The sequence below is a fragment of the Haliotis cracherodii genome, unplaced genomic scaffold (genome assembly GCF_022045235.1).
Source record: "Haliotis cracherodii isolate W230 unplaced genomic scaffold, xgHalCrac1.p SCAF_17, whole genome shotgun sequence".
NCBI classification, from domain to species: domain Eukaryota; kingdom Metazoa; phylum Mollusca; class Gastropoda; order Lepetellida; family Haliotidae; genus Haliotis; species Haliotis cracherodii.
In genome coordinates this window covers 13577678-13596514 of record NW_027266272.1, presented here as the reverse complement: position 1 = coordinate 13596514, position 18837 = coordinate 13577678, and the positions used below count along the sequence as shown (strand labels likewise).

Here is an 18837-nt window from a genome sequence, read left to right as displayed (position 1 = left end):
GAATGACAAGATATTGTTTCATGCTTTAAAAAATTGCAGCAAAGTTAAAATACAATGCTCTGCTGCGTCTACAGCTAGTATGCAGATGATATACAGTCGTGCCTCGTTTATACGGACACTTGCGTCATTTCACAATTCGTCCGTATAAACGAATTTCCGTATAGCTGAAACCAGCTTCTTACTGGAAGAGTTACTTCCCTTCAATTATGCAACTCATGACAGATGACAGAGCAAACAGATACATCCACTCAATCTGTATTCAAGACATACACGTTTCAAAAATCTGTCATGGAAGTTTGAACTTTACCACATTTTGAGGTTTGAATTTTAAACAATAATTCCAAATTGTCCAGATCGCCTGTGTTCTCGTAATATGTAATCAAGGTCTCTATACAAGCACAAGCTTCCTTGTGAGTGACTGTAGTGGGTTGGAGGGGCTGCTCGTCCTGGTCATCGTCTGAATCTTGCTCCGGCTGTGTTACGGCTTGCAAAATGTCAACATCACTGAGGGACTCGCCAGTCACCTCTTCCTCATCACAGTTCACATATTCCTCAGCTGAGATCGGCTCAGCTGAAGGCACAGAGCCAGCATAGGATTTTAGCACACCCCGAAGCTCCGACAATGCCATATCCTCCTCTGGGTCGTCACTATCAGTCTTTGAACCCATAATGTTCACATGGCGAAAACAATTCGCGATTGTACTTTCTGTCACGGCATCCCATGCACACTTGATCATCCTAATTGAAGATCTCAGGTTGATGTTTGCTGTTTCTCCATTATCGGCACAGGCAAGAAAATGTCTAACAACTTGTTTCCTGTAGCGGGTCTTGAAGGCACGAAATAGGCCCGCATCCATCGGCTGAATGTGTGCGGTGGTGTTTGGAGGCAGGTGGTAAATTCTCACATGTGTCAATTTTAACTTGGGGGCGGGGCTAGCGGCATTGTCCATCAAACGAATAACACGCCTACCTCGCAAACGCATCTGCCTGTCAGAGGACTGCAACCAATCAGAAAAGAGTTTGTATTGTTGCGGTACCTAACATAAAGTTCGGGATGGAAACCACCACTGAGACATCGAGGTCGTCGAGCTTTCCTATCACAAATGGCTTAACTTTCACAGAACCGTCTGCATTCGCACACAGAGCCACACTAACACGCTCATTGGATCGTTTCGTACCACTAACATGCTTGGACGCAAGTGTCTGATTTGGTCCCAACTTAAAAAACAACCCAGTTTCATGAATGTAAAAAATGTCTTGCTCCTCGTATTCTTGCCGTACTTTTCGAAGATCTTCCCTTCCTCTCACAACAGCGTCCTTGTCCGCACTAGCAGCCTCCCCTTGACATTTCCTACATCATACACTATGTCTGGATTTGAATCGAGTCAGAAATGTCTGTAGATCTTATTTGGAGAATCCTAAACAGCCCTCTCTCTAGAAGTCAATAAATGTATTCTTTGTTTATTGTATGAAAGAACAAAAGAACAAAATAGATGTTTTAGGTAGTGGTAATGTTAAGAATAATAAACAATCCTTCAAGTACGGCAATAGTCAATTAGAAACGGTAGACTCCTATCTTTATCTCTGCATCCCATTAGATATAAATAGAGAACATTTGCTCATGTAGTTAAAACCTGGTTGAGAATACCAAAAGGGTTTCATTTTGTTTACTGAAAAATGCTATATCCGATCTACGCAATTTGGATACGATGACATACATTAACCAAGTCAGTGAGACTGACCACCCGATCCCGTTAGTCGCCTCTTACGCCAAGTATCTTCCCACATCAAGAAAAAAACAGCCAAACCCAACCTATTTAGTCAAGATTAAGAGATACAAGTCAATACAGATTAAGTTTCTGACATATGGTTGGCCCCTTGTGTGGATTCCAAGTCATAAGGATTATTTCCACAGCATCTCATGCTGGTCGTCAGAGGAGACTAAATGGATCGGTTTGTCAGGATGGGTGCCTTGGTCAATTGCGTGTCCTCGTACTTCCGACGACATGGGGCGTTGGTCATAAAAGTATCATTTGGAAAATCAACATGTTTTATTACATGTGTCATAGAGAGATGAAATAAAAGTTACCAAAAGTAATTATTTCTAGTTATCACACCCGTGAAGATACGGGTAAGAATAGGTCTTCAGCAACCCATGCTCGACGTAAAAGGCGACTATGCTTGTCGTAAGAGCCGACTAACAGGATCGGGTGGTCAGGCTCACTGACTTGGTTGATGCATGTCATCGTGTCCAAATTGCGTGGATCGATGCTCATGATCACTGGATTGTCTGGTCAAGACTCGATTATTTACAGACCGCCGTCAAACAGCTTGAATATTGCTGAGTACGGCGTTAAACAAACAAACAAACATACACAGATTATGTTACCATTGTCTATGGTGTACCTCTCCTGTGGACAATTTGTATGTGGAAGCTGATGAACCTTCCCTCGAACAACGCCGCATTAAATTATCACCGCAATACATCATTAATTGCACTGAAAATCAATCAAGCCCAGCATACAATTGTGTTTTCAACCCTCTGTTCCACCACTTGGCATCAAAATTCAACAACACATCACTGCAACTAAAATAGATCTAAACATCATATCACCTTACCGACTGCTGTCTTCTCCATCCTAGCAGATGAAGAAGCCAGAGACATACCTCACTCTAACCCAGCTAAAAAAGTCTGAAATTAATCCTTTGGTATATCAACCAATATATTACCAATTACGAACAAAATATAATTCTCACAGATCCATTTTTACAGACGGGTCCAAGGATGGTGGCAAAGTTGCTAGTGCCACCATCATTGGATCGAGAATTGTTTCCACAAGAATCCCAGATAATAGTCCAATCTTCACTGCTGAGGACAAAGCTATCTTAACAGTTTTGACCTATATCAATTAACAAACCAATCTAAAATTTTATCATTTTGGTCAGATTCATTGTCTTGCCTTCAGGTACTTACAAGTGTATCCCCATATCACCCTATTATCCTTGACATTTTAGAACTATATACTGACCTTTCCACTGGCCAGTGTTGGTCACCAAGTCATGTAGGCATAGCAGGTAACGTAAAGGCTAAGCTGCAGCTGAAGGAGCTCTTGACAAAACGTTACCTCTATTCCTTATCCCGTACAGTCATTTCCAAACAACAATCAAGAGTTATACCCTGGATCTTATGCCAAAAAAGACACCCAGGTAGGAATCAAGAAACTTCATGAATTTTAACCAACAATCGAGCATACCTACTTGGGTTGTCAGTTAAGATATAACAAGGTCGTCTAGCATTTTGATACCGTATTGGCCTCGGTCGGTTTCTCCATGAATATGTGCTTTAAACAGATGAGGACGAACCTCCTATGTGTATCCCTTGTAATGAAAGGTTCACCATCAAGCATATTTTGCTTGACCGCGTGGTCGCCAGGGATTCACATTTTCAAACAGTTAATTAGAAAGATCTTTTTTCTCTTGTGAGCAAGCATCTCGTACTAAGCTACTTGAATTGGTCTGTTTCATACATTTTGTATTTGAATAACCTTTTGTATGTGAATAACGTTTAGCTTGTTTTTGTATTTTGTGTGATACTTTAATCAACAAAGATTATTGAAGGCTCCGTCCAGGAGTTTAAAGAACTGTAAAATGATCGCCCCTGTGTGACAAGTACTTCTTTTCATAAATCAATGTAAGGCCAGGTTCACACAGGGCCGATTATGGCTACCATTTGAGATCAGACAGCGTTACGACACGAAAAGTGAAAAAGTCGGATTACTATCCTCAGTGATCTGGAATGTCCTATCATTGTCTGAACGCAGTCGTATGCGTTCGTAACAGAGTCCTGTGGATCTGGAAAGGTCCAGAGAGGTCGGCCAAGCACTCCCGACATTCGGGAAAACAGCCGATTTTGTCTTGTCGGATTACAATAGTGACTATGTCGTGACAGATTCTGCTGTATCGGATCAAAATCGTAACAATGTCCTGTGTTGCCTGGACGGTGTCCTGCGGATCGGGACGCTGTCGTGATGAACGGGCATGAATTATTCATTGCCGTTTCTTGTCGATTGAGTTCCGATTGCGTCCAGATCGGGACGAATTCGGCTGGAAACGGCTGAATCGGGACGCTTCATGAACAATATCTGATTATTTGTGAATTTCTCGCCACGAATCACAGGATCTTGATCAGACTTTTGACAAACTTTAATCGGGAATGGTCCCATCAAGGACGGCAGTAAAAATCCTGAATGTGTGACTTGGCCCTTACTGTCATCAACCAGTGTTTTAAGTCAACTCATTGCTGAGCATTTTTTAATATTGGCTAGTATTGTGAACAACCACCAGTCGCTAAAGTGATGACGTAATTCCTGATGGGGTATTCTGCAGAAAGCTTAGGCACTGTAAGTCCCAATGATCCCCAGCGAAGTGGCATAGCTTTTGCTTATAACCCATTTTCTTAACAGTTGTAAACAATATTGTTATGATTAATTGTGTTTGAGAAAGTTGTCTTAAGTTACAACTTTGAATTCCAGACTCAATTGTATACGTATTAACTTCTTCTCATCGTTATAGGGCGGAAATATTGACGATGCGATGTTAAATTCTAATTCACACACTCTGTGTTTCCTCCCACATCAAGCTGATGCGCCCTGATCGAACCGCAATACTGTTCAAAACGGCGTTAATTAAACCTCACTCACTCATCGTTAATATGCGCATTACAGTGTTCTGTAAAGGTTATAAGGGACCCAAGTTTGCCTTAAAAGATGTAATCACAACTTATCTGTCCTATAATGCGTTTACTTGCAAAATATAACTGAAGTTGATGCTCTTTTACTGACTGATCCTAATAAAATGCCCGATTCCATCTGCAGGTTATGTTTGGAAGCGTTAATACAAGAGCTAGATTAAGGACTCAACTAGTTTGTGGGGGAGAATGGTGTCTTCTGTTATCGATTCAGCAAATTATGTTCTCTTATGTAATCATATTTTAATTGTTCTAAATGACCATCAAGCAAAGACCATTGTTTCCCCCACACCATGTCACACTCGTATACCATATTATAATTAAACCCAAATCACTCCAATTCTCTAGCTGCTTTATCTGACGGTTGAATACTTCTACGAGGAAATAGAGATATGTCGTACTTCTTTTGGTTTATGGTCGTTTTTCTGTCACAGGTTCCGTTGCATGAATGATGCCAGGTGAGAAGGAACTAATCAAAGACGACACTGGGGTCTTTGCTCTTTTAGAAACTGGAAAGTCAGATGTGAGTAGAGCCATATGTTTCAAAGATGAAAGTTCAGTTAGTTCAGGGCCCACTTGCACAAAGCGATCTTAGCGCTACGACTATTGTAAGCCTATGTTAAAGTATGGGTGTTACGATCATCTTAGCGCTAAGATCGCTTTGTGCAAGTGGACCCAGATCAGGGTTAGTTGCACAAAAAGACTGTAGCACTACAAGAGTCATAAGTCGATGTTAAAGTATGGGAGTTAAGATCATCTTAGCGCTAAGATCGCTTTGTGCAAGTGGACCCAGATCAGGATTCGTTGCACAAAGAGACTGTAGCACTCCGAGAGTCATAAGTCGATGTTAAAGTATGGGAGTTAAGATCATCTTAGCGCTAAGATCGCTTTGTGCAAGTGGACCCAGATCAGGATTCGTTGCACAAAGAGACTGTAGCACTCCGAGAGTCATAAGTTGATGTTAAAGTATGGGTGTTAAGATCATCTTAGCGCTAAGATCGCTTTGTGCAAGTGGACCCAGATCAGGGTTTGTTGCACAAAGAGACTGTAGCACTACAAGAGTCATAAGTCGATGTTAAAGTATGGGTGTTAAGATCATCTTAGCGCTAAGATCGCTTTGTGCAAGTGGACCCAGATCAGGGTTCGTTGCACAAAGAGACTGTAGCACTCCGAGAGTCATAAGTCGATGTTAAAGTATGGGTGTTATGATCATCGCCTCAGAGCTATGATCGCTGTTTGTAGCGGACCTCAGGACTCGTCTGTTCACGGAAGACTATTGGTTCACATTCAATTTGTCTACAGTGTGTAATTCGACATAATGGAAATTTACGACTGTCTGTGCGTTGGATGTTAATCTATGCCACTGTATTGCAACTAAAATTGTAAACTAAGGTGTGCCAATTTCTGGTTCAACACTCTAACATAGGGTTTTCAAAATATTGTATATACAAGAAACATATTGTTGGTTATTAAATAAAGAACATGGAACGGTAAATATCCATTTTCCCCACATGAGCAAAACATTTAGCAATTATTAATCATAATCCATTTCTCCATTTGTAAATGATAAAGGTGGACAAAGCAGACTTCGAGGAAAATGGACTTCTGACACATTTGGATGACCTGTCGGTCGAGGAGGAGGAAAGGGAAGAAGAGAGAGAAGATGAGGAGGAGTTTCGAGAGTTCTACTTGAAATGTGGAGGAAGCGTGGCTAAAACGAGAGCAGCAATCTTACACAAACTGAGTCAACACAAAACGATTATCGGTCGCGTTGTAGGGTCAGTTATGTTAATAGTCTATCTTGTGTACCTTGGGTTCTGCATGGACTACGCATTTGGAGATGAAGGCTCAATCAGGCTTGTCTGGGGGACGTGTTTTGTTTTGTTTATTATTGGGTACAGCAACTTCAGTGAGAAAATCTTCAAAAAGATTGGAGGTGTTTGCAGATGCCGGACGCTGAGAAGGCCCGTGGTTCGGAAGGGAATCAGATGGTGAGATTTATACCGTCTTTGTAGAGGAAAATATACACTTTTTTGTTATAAGTGTATTTTATTGGAATTTCTAATTTTAATGCAACACATTTATATTCTTTTTCTTTTTATACATATCTAAATATTTTAATTCTGTTTGAAATGATAACAACTTTTGAGCCACACACTTATTCATCCTATATTAAAAAAAATACATCTCATCTACCTAATACTCAAAAAGACAATTGGTCCTCATGGTTTGCGCCCCCCCCCCCCCCCCCCCCCACCCCCGATACATAGTTCATCGGACAAGCTGGATGTTTTGAAAAATAATGTGTTGTAAGGAAAAAGACAAATTATTTGGCCCCTCCTTTCAGAGAACAATAGCGCCTGAAGTGATTTGCTGTTTAATTATTACATTATCATGTGATAAGAAGCTGTATTACATCTGTTATATCCGATTTTCCTCCCCTTGTGTGCTTTTGTTTCAGGTTCCTTTACCTGTCCATACTTGGGTTTATTATCACTTACCTGTGTCTAACTATTCTACAAACAAGTCCAGAGAACTTCATCTCCCTCGCAGGACTGGTCTTCTTCATAACTATTGGTTACATGTTCTCCAAACACCCAGACCTGGTAATATTTGTTTGTTGTTTAACGCTGCACTGAATAATATTCCAGCTATATGACGGCGGTCATCATGAACATTCGATCTTTGCAACTGGGATACGATGACATGCTTCAATCACGTCAGCGAGCCTAACCAGACGATCACATTTGTCGCTTCTACATTAAATTATGTCAATGACATCATTTGATTTACCTAAAGGGGTTTGGCCTTGTCTTCTAGTGCGTCACAACGCTATGTGCAGAGTTGCCCCAGCCGTGCCAGAATCCAAGGATCGTGATTCGAATCTCGCGTCCGCCATGATTATAATTCTTGGTTTGTCAGCACCATACCCATGATCGTCTTTATCGCTGAATTGATAACCGTTTAGGACCTATTAAACTTTGAGTATTTGGGGGCATTGAGCTGATACACCGTGACATAACTGAAGCTTAAACACAACTCACTCAGCAGTCATGAAGACTTCATGATCAAATTCAGTTGTATAAATGTTTGAAGTCGTAAACATTTTTAATTGTATTCACCTCTATTACCAAAACCTCACTCTTTAACAAACTTAATAATGGATCATCAGCTAATATATCTAAATGCAAAAAACACTTTAAATCGCAATTTCAGAAAGCAATCCCAATCTGTATTGAGAAATCTCTCATTTCCTACAGGTAAACTGGCACGCAGTGTTTTGGGGGATTACCACACAGTTCCTGTTTGCGCTGTTCATCCTCAGGTCCAGATTTGGATACAGTGTTTTCAACTGGCTGGGGGCGAGACTCGAAGAGTACATGAGGCACACAGACAAAGGCTCTCAATTTGTGTTTGGGGACAGCTTCAGAGATCACCAGTTTGTATTTGTGGTGCGTTTGTCTTTGTGCTGACATCAGCCATCCCCATCACTTCCTGTAGACGCGTGCACCTCGAGGTGGCCGGTGTATGACATCATTATAATCATGTACTGTACATGTAGTGGACAATAGCCATTCCAATCACTTCCTGGGGGCACGGGGGGCCCAGTCGTCTTAGGCGCCGCGATTCGCTGTGCAGAGTTGCGTCCCTTGGTCACGCCAGAAACCTATGATTGTGGGTTCGAAGCCCGGTTCGCCCCGATTATGTTTCAAGGTTTGTCAGCACCATACCCGGCCCGTGCTTGTTGGTTTCACTGGTAAACGTCTGAGACCTGCATCACTTCGGTCTTTCCTCCCACATTAAGCTGATACGCCGTGATATAACTGGAATACTGTTAAAAGCGGCCATTAACCCAACTCACTCACTCATCACTCTCTCCGATCACATCCTGCACATCAATGTGGCGATGACCATCTGATTGTCGATGAGTACTCTCGTCCTAACGTCAAGACACGACTATATGAAACGAACTTAACAGCAATGTTTTTTTGCAAAGGCAGACGTCTTAACACGTTGAAACGCAAATGATCATTTCAAAATTCAAACAACGTGAATCATGACAGAAAACTTGGTTAACCATTGACATCTCTGAACTAAATGAACAACGCTGTAAGCTGAGGCTTATTTATCGCATATTCTTGCCACGCACCTATGGTAAATATTCTACATGTATATCACCCCCCCCTAAAAAAAAGCAAAAAGAAAGCAGTGTAAATGGTGACATCGCTTCAAAATTGTTTTTGTTTTATCATTTCAGACAATGCCACTGATTATTTTCATGAGTTCTACAGTCAACATGCTGTACCACTATGGGGTGCTCCAAGCTTTTGTAAAGAACTTCGGAAAGTTCCTCTACTTCTGTATGGGTACGAGCGCTATTGAATCTGTGAACGCTGCATTCAACATGTTTCTTGGACCCGTGAGTACACACAATGCATACCATCACACGAAACTTCACCAGTGGCCATTCTATAATGCCAAACCTTACGATTTTATTTCTTTAAGGTTGGGATTAACTTGGTCCTAAGTTCTGTAGGCATAATAGGTTTACCCTTGAACTAATAATAAACTGGTTATAAAGTTAGAAACGATCGGATGACCTTGAACCATGGGTAAGTAATTGCTGCCGGTGGTAATACCGCCATTCCACTAAGCGGCGCTTTGTGGCGCTCTTACAAATCGCCATAGATAGAGCTCTAAGATCTCCAAAAGTGTTAATGGATCGCTATCTGATCTCTAACTGATCTCCATGATCGTCAAGGTCGCCGCCTGTCGACTTCCCTGCATAAAGATCCATGGCACTCTGCCCAGAATGCTGTCAGATCGCTATTTGATCGCCGAGATCGCCATCGGAGCGCTACGTGATCGCCAAGGTCGTAATCAGAGCGCTACGTGATCGCCAAGGTCGTAATCAGAGCGCTACGTGATCGCCAAGGTCGTAATCAGAGCGCTATCGTATTACCTCAGAGCGCCGCCAATCGCCACGAAAGACTAGGACCTACCCCTCTGCTACCAAGCGTAGAACTGATGAGCGACTCAGAACCCTACGAGTTTTTGTAGGATCGGACCCGAAAATCGGCGATCGGGTCACACGCTAATTGAATACTAATGGATCTCCATAGGTCGCCTAGATCGCTCTCGGATCGAAGTAAAGTGCATTAGATCGAAATGATAGCCATCGGAGCGTCATTGGATCGCATCCTGATCGCCATGGATCGAAAAAGGAGTGGGAACTGATCGTGTAAGATCGCTACATTTTGGGTTGTTTGGTTACGATCAAGGGTCTTCAAGTCGCTATTTGATCGCAACAGGAGCGCTATCTGATCGTAATCAGATCATAAGTGCCCCTAGACAGCCTAAAAATGAGGAGACCCATGGCGCTCCCTAAGAGCGCGTAGAGCGCAGAAGAGTGTCGCCTAGTGGAATAGGGGTTATAACCTGCTTAACCTGCATCAACCTTCCTTGTACGTGGTGGCTAGTTCTTAACCGAACTAGAAAGGAGGTGAAATGAAATTTCACGTGTTTCACGTTGCGTCCAAGATTATTGCACTTATATAGCGACGTGCAACGTATGTGTGTGTGTGTGTGTGTGTGCGTGCGTGCGTGCGTGCGTGCGCGCGCGCGCGCTCGTACTGGTACGGACTAATGCCGATTTTGTAGTGCTAGCCCACTGAGATACCATGTCACAGTTGAACATGAATTTCCTAAAAAGACACAGTATACTGACTCGAGACGACAAGTCCTTGTTTTAGACCCTTAATGGCGAGCACCAGACAGCGTAACAACAAGTACCATCCAACGTATTTTGGTATTTTTCGGGCGGACGCTCTACCACTAGACCACGGAGGCGGTCAAACTACATAGGATGTATTGTGCACCGGTAACGGTTTTCATGTTTACAGGATGTATATAAACCAGATACATAACCAGCAGCATATTTGTGTTGGCATAAAATTGACTAGACATTCTCTGTTGATGAAAATGGACAAAATTGGTATCATGATGACCAAATATCTCAAATTGAAAGAGCCAACTTCTACAGCCATCCACGCGGAGATGGTGTCATTGGCAGAAGTGTATGGACCTTGCGGATAATTATGTTGAAAACTAAGTAGCAACGAACTCTAGTGTGATAGTTTTCAACTACCCATTTTCAAGCACTCCTTGAATAGCAACATTTGACGTGATGATGCAGCTTAACCCTCATTGTAGGTGGACTCACATGAAAATGATCTCAACTAAGTGAAGATAAAATATATTATATTAACAGTAAATGTCATCATTATGTTCACTTGTACATGTTGACCACGTAGTGATGTATTACTTGATTCTTGTCATGTTCCCACTTCAGTCCGAGGCTCCAATGGCTATTAAACCCTTCCTGCCACTACTGACTGCATCCGAGATGCATGCCATCATGGTGGCAACATTCGCCAGTATTTCTGGAAGTGTTTTTGGAATGCTTGTGAACTTTGGAGTAAGTAATATGTCCTTATTCATCTCTTTATCTATAAACATATAATTAGAGCAAGCCTTCATAATTTATTAGACAGAAGATAATGACGTACCTTGTCGGTGGACCTACCCCGTTTTAGCCGACACCCCATCTTGTCTGACTCTCCTTTTAGTCTTAGACACCTCTCTAGTCTTCTCCATCTTATCTGACAATCCCATCTGGTAGACCTCTATCTAGCCTGACTCCCTATCTTGTCGTTATTGCTGGCAATTTTTCAGTGTGTATTACGTTCCTTGATTAGAAGTAGCGTGTGCAATACAATACTGCTATCTTGGACAGTAATATTAACTTTCTATGTCAGTTATGTCAGTCGTCAGCGAAAGTAACTTTTAAATTCGATGTCATGAGATTGTCATGTTGCTTCCTCATTGTTTTGTTTGTGTCAAACATATTGATTGATGTATTGTATATATAATTCAATTCAGCTTGACTATTGTTTGAAAAGGAAAACAAATATCATCACAGTAACATCACGAATATTATCCATTCCTCAAATAGGCTGAACATCCCTGTTGTCCTCAAAACTTGATATACATGATATGGTTGTTCAGAGACATGTACTGAATATCTTCATTGATGTTTAATGGTTGTACCGCTCAGATGGGGGCGGGTAGCCCAGTGGTTCAAGCCGTCGCTCTTTGCGCCAAGTACCCGGGTTCAATTCCCCACATGGGTTCAAAGTCCAATTGTTGTGTCCCCCTCAGGGATAAAGTTGGAATAGTGCTCAAAGCAGCGTAGCAATCATACTCACTCAATCACTTGCTCAGAAAGGTTTCTTGTGTGATGTTTCCTGCCAGGTTTGATTCATGTGAAGTCTATTTCTGGCGTAAAATAAACCCACTCACTCACACTTCAATGGGGTTTCTGTGTGATGTTTCCTGTCATAAGTATTCTCTTGCAGGCACCGGCCAACCACCTTCTCACAGCGTCTGTGATGTCTGCCCCCGCCGCCCTCGCCATGGCCAAACTGACCATGCCGGAGACAAGAAGGACAAGGGTCCAACCAGAGGATGCTTACAATATAAGAATGGCGTGAGTTGCAATAAGGAATGTATTACACTCGACATGGTACCGTCCATCATTGAACTGACCATTAGCTGCAATAGCGTCAGTGTCCATGCAGACACACAAGGTGTGGTAAATAAAGTAGAGGATGTATTTATTTGTCACCCAATCTGTTTATCCCATCGAGTGTCCTGACAAAGTGGATATTTTCAGTTTTTACATGATTGCATATGTCATCAACTGTCAGGCACAATATATTGTAAACCCACATAAGGAACAGGTTACCCCAAAATTCATGCACACAAATCTTAGTAAATTGTACATACACGTGTCTACTGTCTGGGACGAATAGTCATCAGAAGTAATGAATGCAGGCCTCTTTGGAACCCTGTTGCCTGCAAGGTTCAACAAATAACCTGAAAACTGGACCAAAATCAAGACTCTGTCTTCTATTTTGTCACTACGCGGGTCTTGATATGAACTTACTCATCTTCCAGAAAATTTCAGAGCGTATTAGAAGCGTTATCTGTCGGCGCAGTTGACGGCATCACATTGGCGTCCACCGTCGTTGTCAACCAGATCGTCTTCATCGCTGCTATTGAATTTATAGACACAGGACTTCAATGGTTTGGTGACAGGGTTGGGATGCATCACGTGACATTTTCGGTATGTCTATTGTGGGGAAATAGTAAAGCTTGTTGATGTAGTGCATTGACGTTCCCTGGCAAATCGCTGAGGCGTCTCACCTAGCCTAGTTTACCTTAATGTTCAATCTCATTAAAATCAGATCTAAGTTCTCAATACCGCTAAACAAAGATCTGAGGACATCCCATTACGGGTCACGTCAGACCGACCTTGCGCGAACTTTGACCGACCAATGGAATGACCAATCAGAAGGCAGCTTTCTCGTGCTTTACGGCACAAATTTCAAATTGGCAACTACGCTTCGAAACATTTCATCAAATTCTCGATTACAAATTTGAAACCTGAACAAAAAACATCATGGAATGGCTAATAGACGGTTTAGATTGTAAGGATTCAGTCGTTAAACCCATAACGATCGTTCGGAATACCCAATGTTAAAGTTTTCGAGATTGCATGATTAGAAATCACATTCCGACTGTCACTTTCATAATCCGGTAAGCGACGCACTGATTGGTCGGATGAAGGTCGTTCTGACGTGACCCCTAATGGGATCTTTGTTAAGCGGTAGCGAGAACTTAGATCTGATTTTAATGAGTTTGCCTTATGTTTGTCGTAAGAGACGACTGACAGGATTTGCAGGTCAGGCTCTATGACTTGGTTGATATCATCGTATCCAAGTTGCGAAGATTGATGCGCATGATGTTAATTATGTATTGTCTCTTTGTGTGCTATAAAACAACAAACAAACAAAACAAAACTCCTTAGGGTAAGAACACATGGTTCCAACTGACCGATCCCCACTCCATATTGTGGACAGAACTATCAGGACAATATACTAACACCCGTTGTTGTCCCGTTTGCATAGATTGTGCGTCGACGTTGTGCATTGAGCCGAAAAACACAGTCACAGTATTTTTTGTTGTTGAGTATGTGGTTGATTTTGTGTCTGAGCTAAACAGCTAAATATTATTGGAAAGGAAGTAATTTGCCTCAGGAATTTTGCTCGTATGCAAGCTCGGTCATTTTGATCAGTTTAAATAATTGAGAATATGATTGTTACACAATACGAATGGACGGTGTCACGCTCATTCATGTTTTCCATGTGCTGAAAGTTGTCTCTCTTCTCTTCTCCACAGCTCCTCTGTTCCTATATGTTCTATCCCCTGGCCTATATTATGGGCTTCCCCAAGGTCGACCTCTTCAAGATAGGGGAACTGATGGGCATCAAAATCTTCGCCAATTCTTTTGTTGGATTTATGGAGTTTGGCAGGCTGGTCCTTAACAGAAAGGATCTCGAGCAGTACCAGCTGGTTCACAATGGCACCTGGCACTGGCAAGATGGCAACGTTATATTGGACGCAACCAATGTAACATTGGTCGGTGGAATTCTTCAGGTTAGATTGTAGAGCTGTCTTGTAGATGTGCCTCCATACCCCATTAATAACGTAACCATGGAGAAAGTGGAACTGTTTCTGCGGGTATGTCTGGAACTAATAGTACATCATCCGCAAACAACAGTGCTCGAATGTTATACATGCATCAAATTCCATTATTTGTACATGCGTTTATAGATTCAAGCACTCCTTTGATACGTGTTGAGGAAACGATAGGGCTAAATGTAATTCAAAATAGTGTGACACGCACATCTTCCCTGCTCAATGACAAAAGCAGATTTACCATTATCATACAAACTTTGAAGTACCTGGAAAATCGTTCTCCAAAAGAAGATAAAACAACTTATTCCTATTAACCATGTCGAATGCTTTCCTAAATCTACGAAAGCGCAGTAACTTTTACCTTTCTTCCGAGTGGTGTGTTATTAAATCATAGCCTCTAATATGAATCTATTACAGAAGTCAAGGAGCTCAAAGGAACCACAAGTTCGTTATAACTCTTGTCTCTAATGTAAAGTTGTGTTTTCTAAATTAACCTTGGTATCCACAAAAAAAAGTTTTCATTTACGTATTAAATTCTCTTGCATAAAATAGAAGTAAATTACTTATAGTATTCAGCGACCCGTGAAGATTCCGGAGTAGAATAGGTCTTCAGCAACCCATGATTGCCGTGAAAGGCGGCTATGCTTGTCGTAAAAGGCGACTAACGGGATCGGGTGGTCTGGCTCGCTGACTTGGTTGATGCATGTCATCGATTCCAATTGCATGGATCGATGTTCATGATATTACTCACTGGATTGTCTGGTTCAGACTCGATTATTTACAGACCGCTGTCATATAGCTGGAATATTGCTGAGTGCGGCGTTAAACAACAAACCGACCAAACTAACCAAATATAGTATTCAGCAATGAAATATCTCAGGAGTAGCTAGGTTCATTGACACCTGCTCTCTATGCAACGGTACAATAATAGCACCAGTCAATCATGTGGAATCTGACCTTAATATGATATTTGTGTAAACAACAAAGTTGATATTGTATAATTGTAACCTAAATATTTTTAAAGGATTCAGATAGGTTATCATCACCTTTTTCAGATAGGAGATTATCATCTTCCGGTGACAGGCTCGCTAACTTGGTTGATACATATCAAATGTCCCAATTGCGTGGATCTATGCTCATGATGTCAATCCCTTGATTGTCTGGTCCAGACTCGATTATTTACAGACCGCCGTCATATAGCTGGACTATTGCTTAGTGCGGCGTTAAACAACAAACAATCAATCTTCCGGTGATACTAAACTTATCACTATCATGGCCTGTATAATCCTGTCAAGCCATAACAGCCTCTCTATCATCTGTTGGCGATTTAGCATTAATAAGCGTAGGTGTCATTCTATTTGAACCTATGAACTGTGCCATACATTATTTTTTATGCATTGGGCATATTAAACGTTTCAGTAAAAAACCGTTTTTTCTCATACCTGTCCTTTCCCTTTCAACTTGTGTTAGACTGGAACATATCAGACTGTAAGGAAGCAATGTTCTTGTTTAGTTCTGTTTTTTGTTTTGTAATTACATACCGACGAAACCCTTTCTATATGCATAAGAAATCTCTTTCGATTGTACGATTCCGACCATATCACGAGCACGTGTTTGTGAATCGCTGTCAAACGGTGGTAATACCTGTTGCTCGCGAAATAATGAGCGTACACTGTCCCACCTGTGCCACCCATCACAAACGCATGCAAAGTCAAGTCAATTGTGTCACGGATGATATCCGGGGTAGAATAGGTCTTCAGCAACCCATGCTTGCAGTAAAAGGCGACTATGCTTGTCGTAAAAGGCAACTAACGGGATCGGGTGGTCAGGCTCGCTGACTTGGTTGATGCATGTCATGGTATCCCAATTGCGTGGATCGATGTTCATGATGTAACTCACTGGATTGTCTGGTCCAGACTCGATTATTTACACGTCGCCGTCATAAAGCTGGAATATTGCTGAGTCCGGCGTTAAACAACAAACCAACCAACCAACCACTGATGAGTAAAGTTTGGAAATGTCCTCCACATGTCTACTAAAAAACTCTTGTAACCTTAATCGAACAGCTTTTGAGCAAAAGACGCATGACGCTCTTTGGAAGCTTCGTAGAAAGAACATGCTCAGTTGTATCTCAAAAGTTGTGAAATGGTGACACATGTCTTTTGATAATGCCATTTTTGACAATCAAGAATTACGCATTCTGATTGGTCCCTCTGTCGTATGAGACGTGAATTAGTTGATATTTATAAATTCGTATATTTTAGTCATACGCTATAATTCCATCATTTTGTTTCAGAGACGTTCTGAAGTGCTTGGTACGTATGCCTTATGTGGACTCAACCACATAGGAGCTATTGGTGTTGCCATAGGAACGCTGATCGCGCTCTGCCCTGAACGGAGGACCACTATTACCAAATATGTACTGAGGGCGAACGTGACTGGACAGATGGCCTGTTTTATGACAGCATGCATCGCAGGTGAGCAAGTGGGAGTGGGTGAAATATGTGAGTGAGGTTTCTGTCTATTTTCGGTACCATTAATGGATTGAATAAACGAATGATTTGGCTTCAAACCTCTACACCATTGTATTCAATGTCTGAAAAGCAAACGATATCTACATCCTTCCGCTCACAGCTAGTAATGAGTGAGTGAATGAGTTAAAGAGTGAGTGAGTGAGTTTAACGCTGATTTAAACAGTATATCAGCTAAAGCACCACGCCTTAGAATAGCCCGAACAAATGTAAGACCTTTATATTTGGTGAAACCCACAAGCCCACGAATCTGGGATTCGAACCCACTACCAAAGTGTCCTGGCACGTTTGGGGATCGATGGATCGATGCTCATGATATCAATCACTGGATTGTCTGGTCTATAGTCGATTACTAACAGACCGCCGTCATATAGCTGGAATATTGCTGAGTGCGGCGTTAAACAACAAACCAACCAACCAAAATCAATTTGTATATATTTAAAAGAGATTTGGCCATGTTTATGTTGTTTGTTTACTTGTTGTTTAACGCCGCATTCAGCAATATTCCAGCTACATGGCGGCTGTCTGTAAATGATCGAATCTGGGCCAGACAATCCAATGATTGACATCATGAGCATCGACCCATGCAATTGGGACACGATGACATGCATCAACTAAATCTGAGAGCCTGGTAACCCTGTTTAGTCACAAAGCATGGGTTGCTGAAGACCAATTCTAACCATGATGTTCACGGATCGACAGCCGTTCTTACACAGGATCGGCATGATATACCATGCTGTTGGTGCCAAAGCCTAGAGATGGTGGCGAGGGACACGCCGAATCCTTTGGCACCAGCCAATAAGTTTCTCCTGCTTTAGTCAAACGACATCGTTCCGTTGTGCTTCAGTTAGTCGTAGCACAACAACGTTTGGCAACCGAGAATCCCCAACATCTTTTACTAACAGAGACGACCCGTGAAGATCCGGGGAAGAATAGGTTTTCAGCAACCCATGCTTGCCGTAAAAGGCGACTGTGCTTGTCGTAAGAGGTGACTAACGGTATTTGGTTGATGCATATCATCGTATCCCATTTGGGTGGATCGATGCTCATTACATCAATCACTGGATTGTCTGGTCCAGACTCGATTATTTACAGACCGCCGTCATATAGCTGGAATATTGCTGAATACGGCGTTTAACGACCAACCAACAAACAAAAATTTATGTTTAATTATATTTTTCTGTTTCTCTCAGGTTTGCTATACGATGAATCTTTACAGTCAGGGTGAACAACTTTAACAGTGCAGTTATGTTGTAGCTGGTACAATAGGAACCAGTTCAATATCACATTTTATCATAAGTTTCAGATTTTGAACACCACTTTCGTTTGCAATAAATAGATTATAGCTGAGTGTGTTTCCGTATCATGAATACGGCATCAATGAGGAATAGAAATTGCATCATCAGAGTCTGATATTTTAGTCTTAAAATAATCAATGTTTAAGTATTTTCGCCCAGTACTTTTAGAAACAGCATATGATCATGAGAACAGTATACATTCCCAAAGCCTGGCAGCCCTACAAGAAGACTTTATAGTTTGGTTGGTTGTTTAACGCCGCACTCATCACTATTCCAGCTGACTAATCGAGTCTGAAGCAGACAATACAGTGATTGACAACATGAGCATCGACCCATGCAATTGGGATACAATGACATGCATCAACCAAGTCAGCGAACCTGACTACAAGATCCCGTTAGTCGCCTCCTACGACAAGCATAGTCGTCTTTTACAGCAAGCATGGGTTGCTGAAGACCTTTTCTCCGATTTACCCACCTGAACCAGAAATGAAAGAGAGCAGTGAGACCACCTCGTCTGTTTTATATTTAGATTTATAAATATTCAGAGTGACAAAACAGTCACCTCCAGACGGAATAAAAAGGGGGATGATTTCAACTTTCCAAAAGACAACTTTCCCTTTATGTCGAGCAACATACCTTGACTTTGCATGTGTTTGTG

The 18837-nt window shown here is 41.8% G+C and overlaps 2 protein-coding genes across 2 annotated transcripts; one reads left to right on the top strand and one right to left on the bottom strand.

Moving 5' to 3' along the window:
- Positions 1-275: 275 nt before the first annotated feature.
- On the bottom strand, positions 276-857 carry LOC139464626 (tigger transposable element-derived protein 4-like). Its single transcript, XM_071246151.1, has one exon. The coding sequence runs from the start codon at positions 855-857 to the stop codon at positions 276-278; it is 582 nt and encodes a 193-aa protein (XP_071102252.1).
- A 4338-nt stretch (positions 858-5195) lies between these two features.
- LOC139464625 (solute carrier family 28 member 3-like) lies at positions 5196-18109 on the top strand. The gene is made up of 11 exons (XM_071246150.1): positions 5196-5270; positions 6320-6738; positions 7209-7353; positions 8008-8199; positions 9006-9167; positions 11100-11225; positions 12166-12296; positions 12767-12935; positions 14051-14308; positions 16647-16827; positions 18075-18109. Exons 1-11 carry the CDS (start codon positions 5196-5198, stop codon positions 18107-18109), a joined length of 1893 nt encoding a protein of 630 aa, XP_071102251.1.
- Positions 18110-18837: the final 728 nt, after the last annotated feature.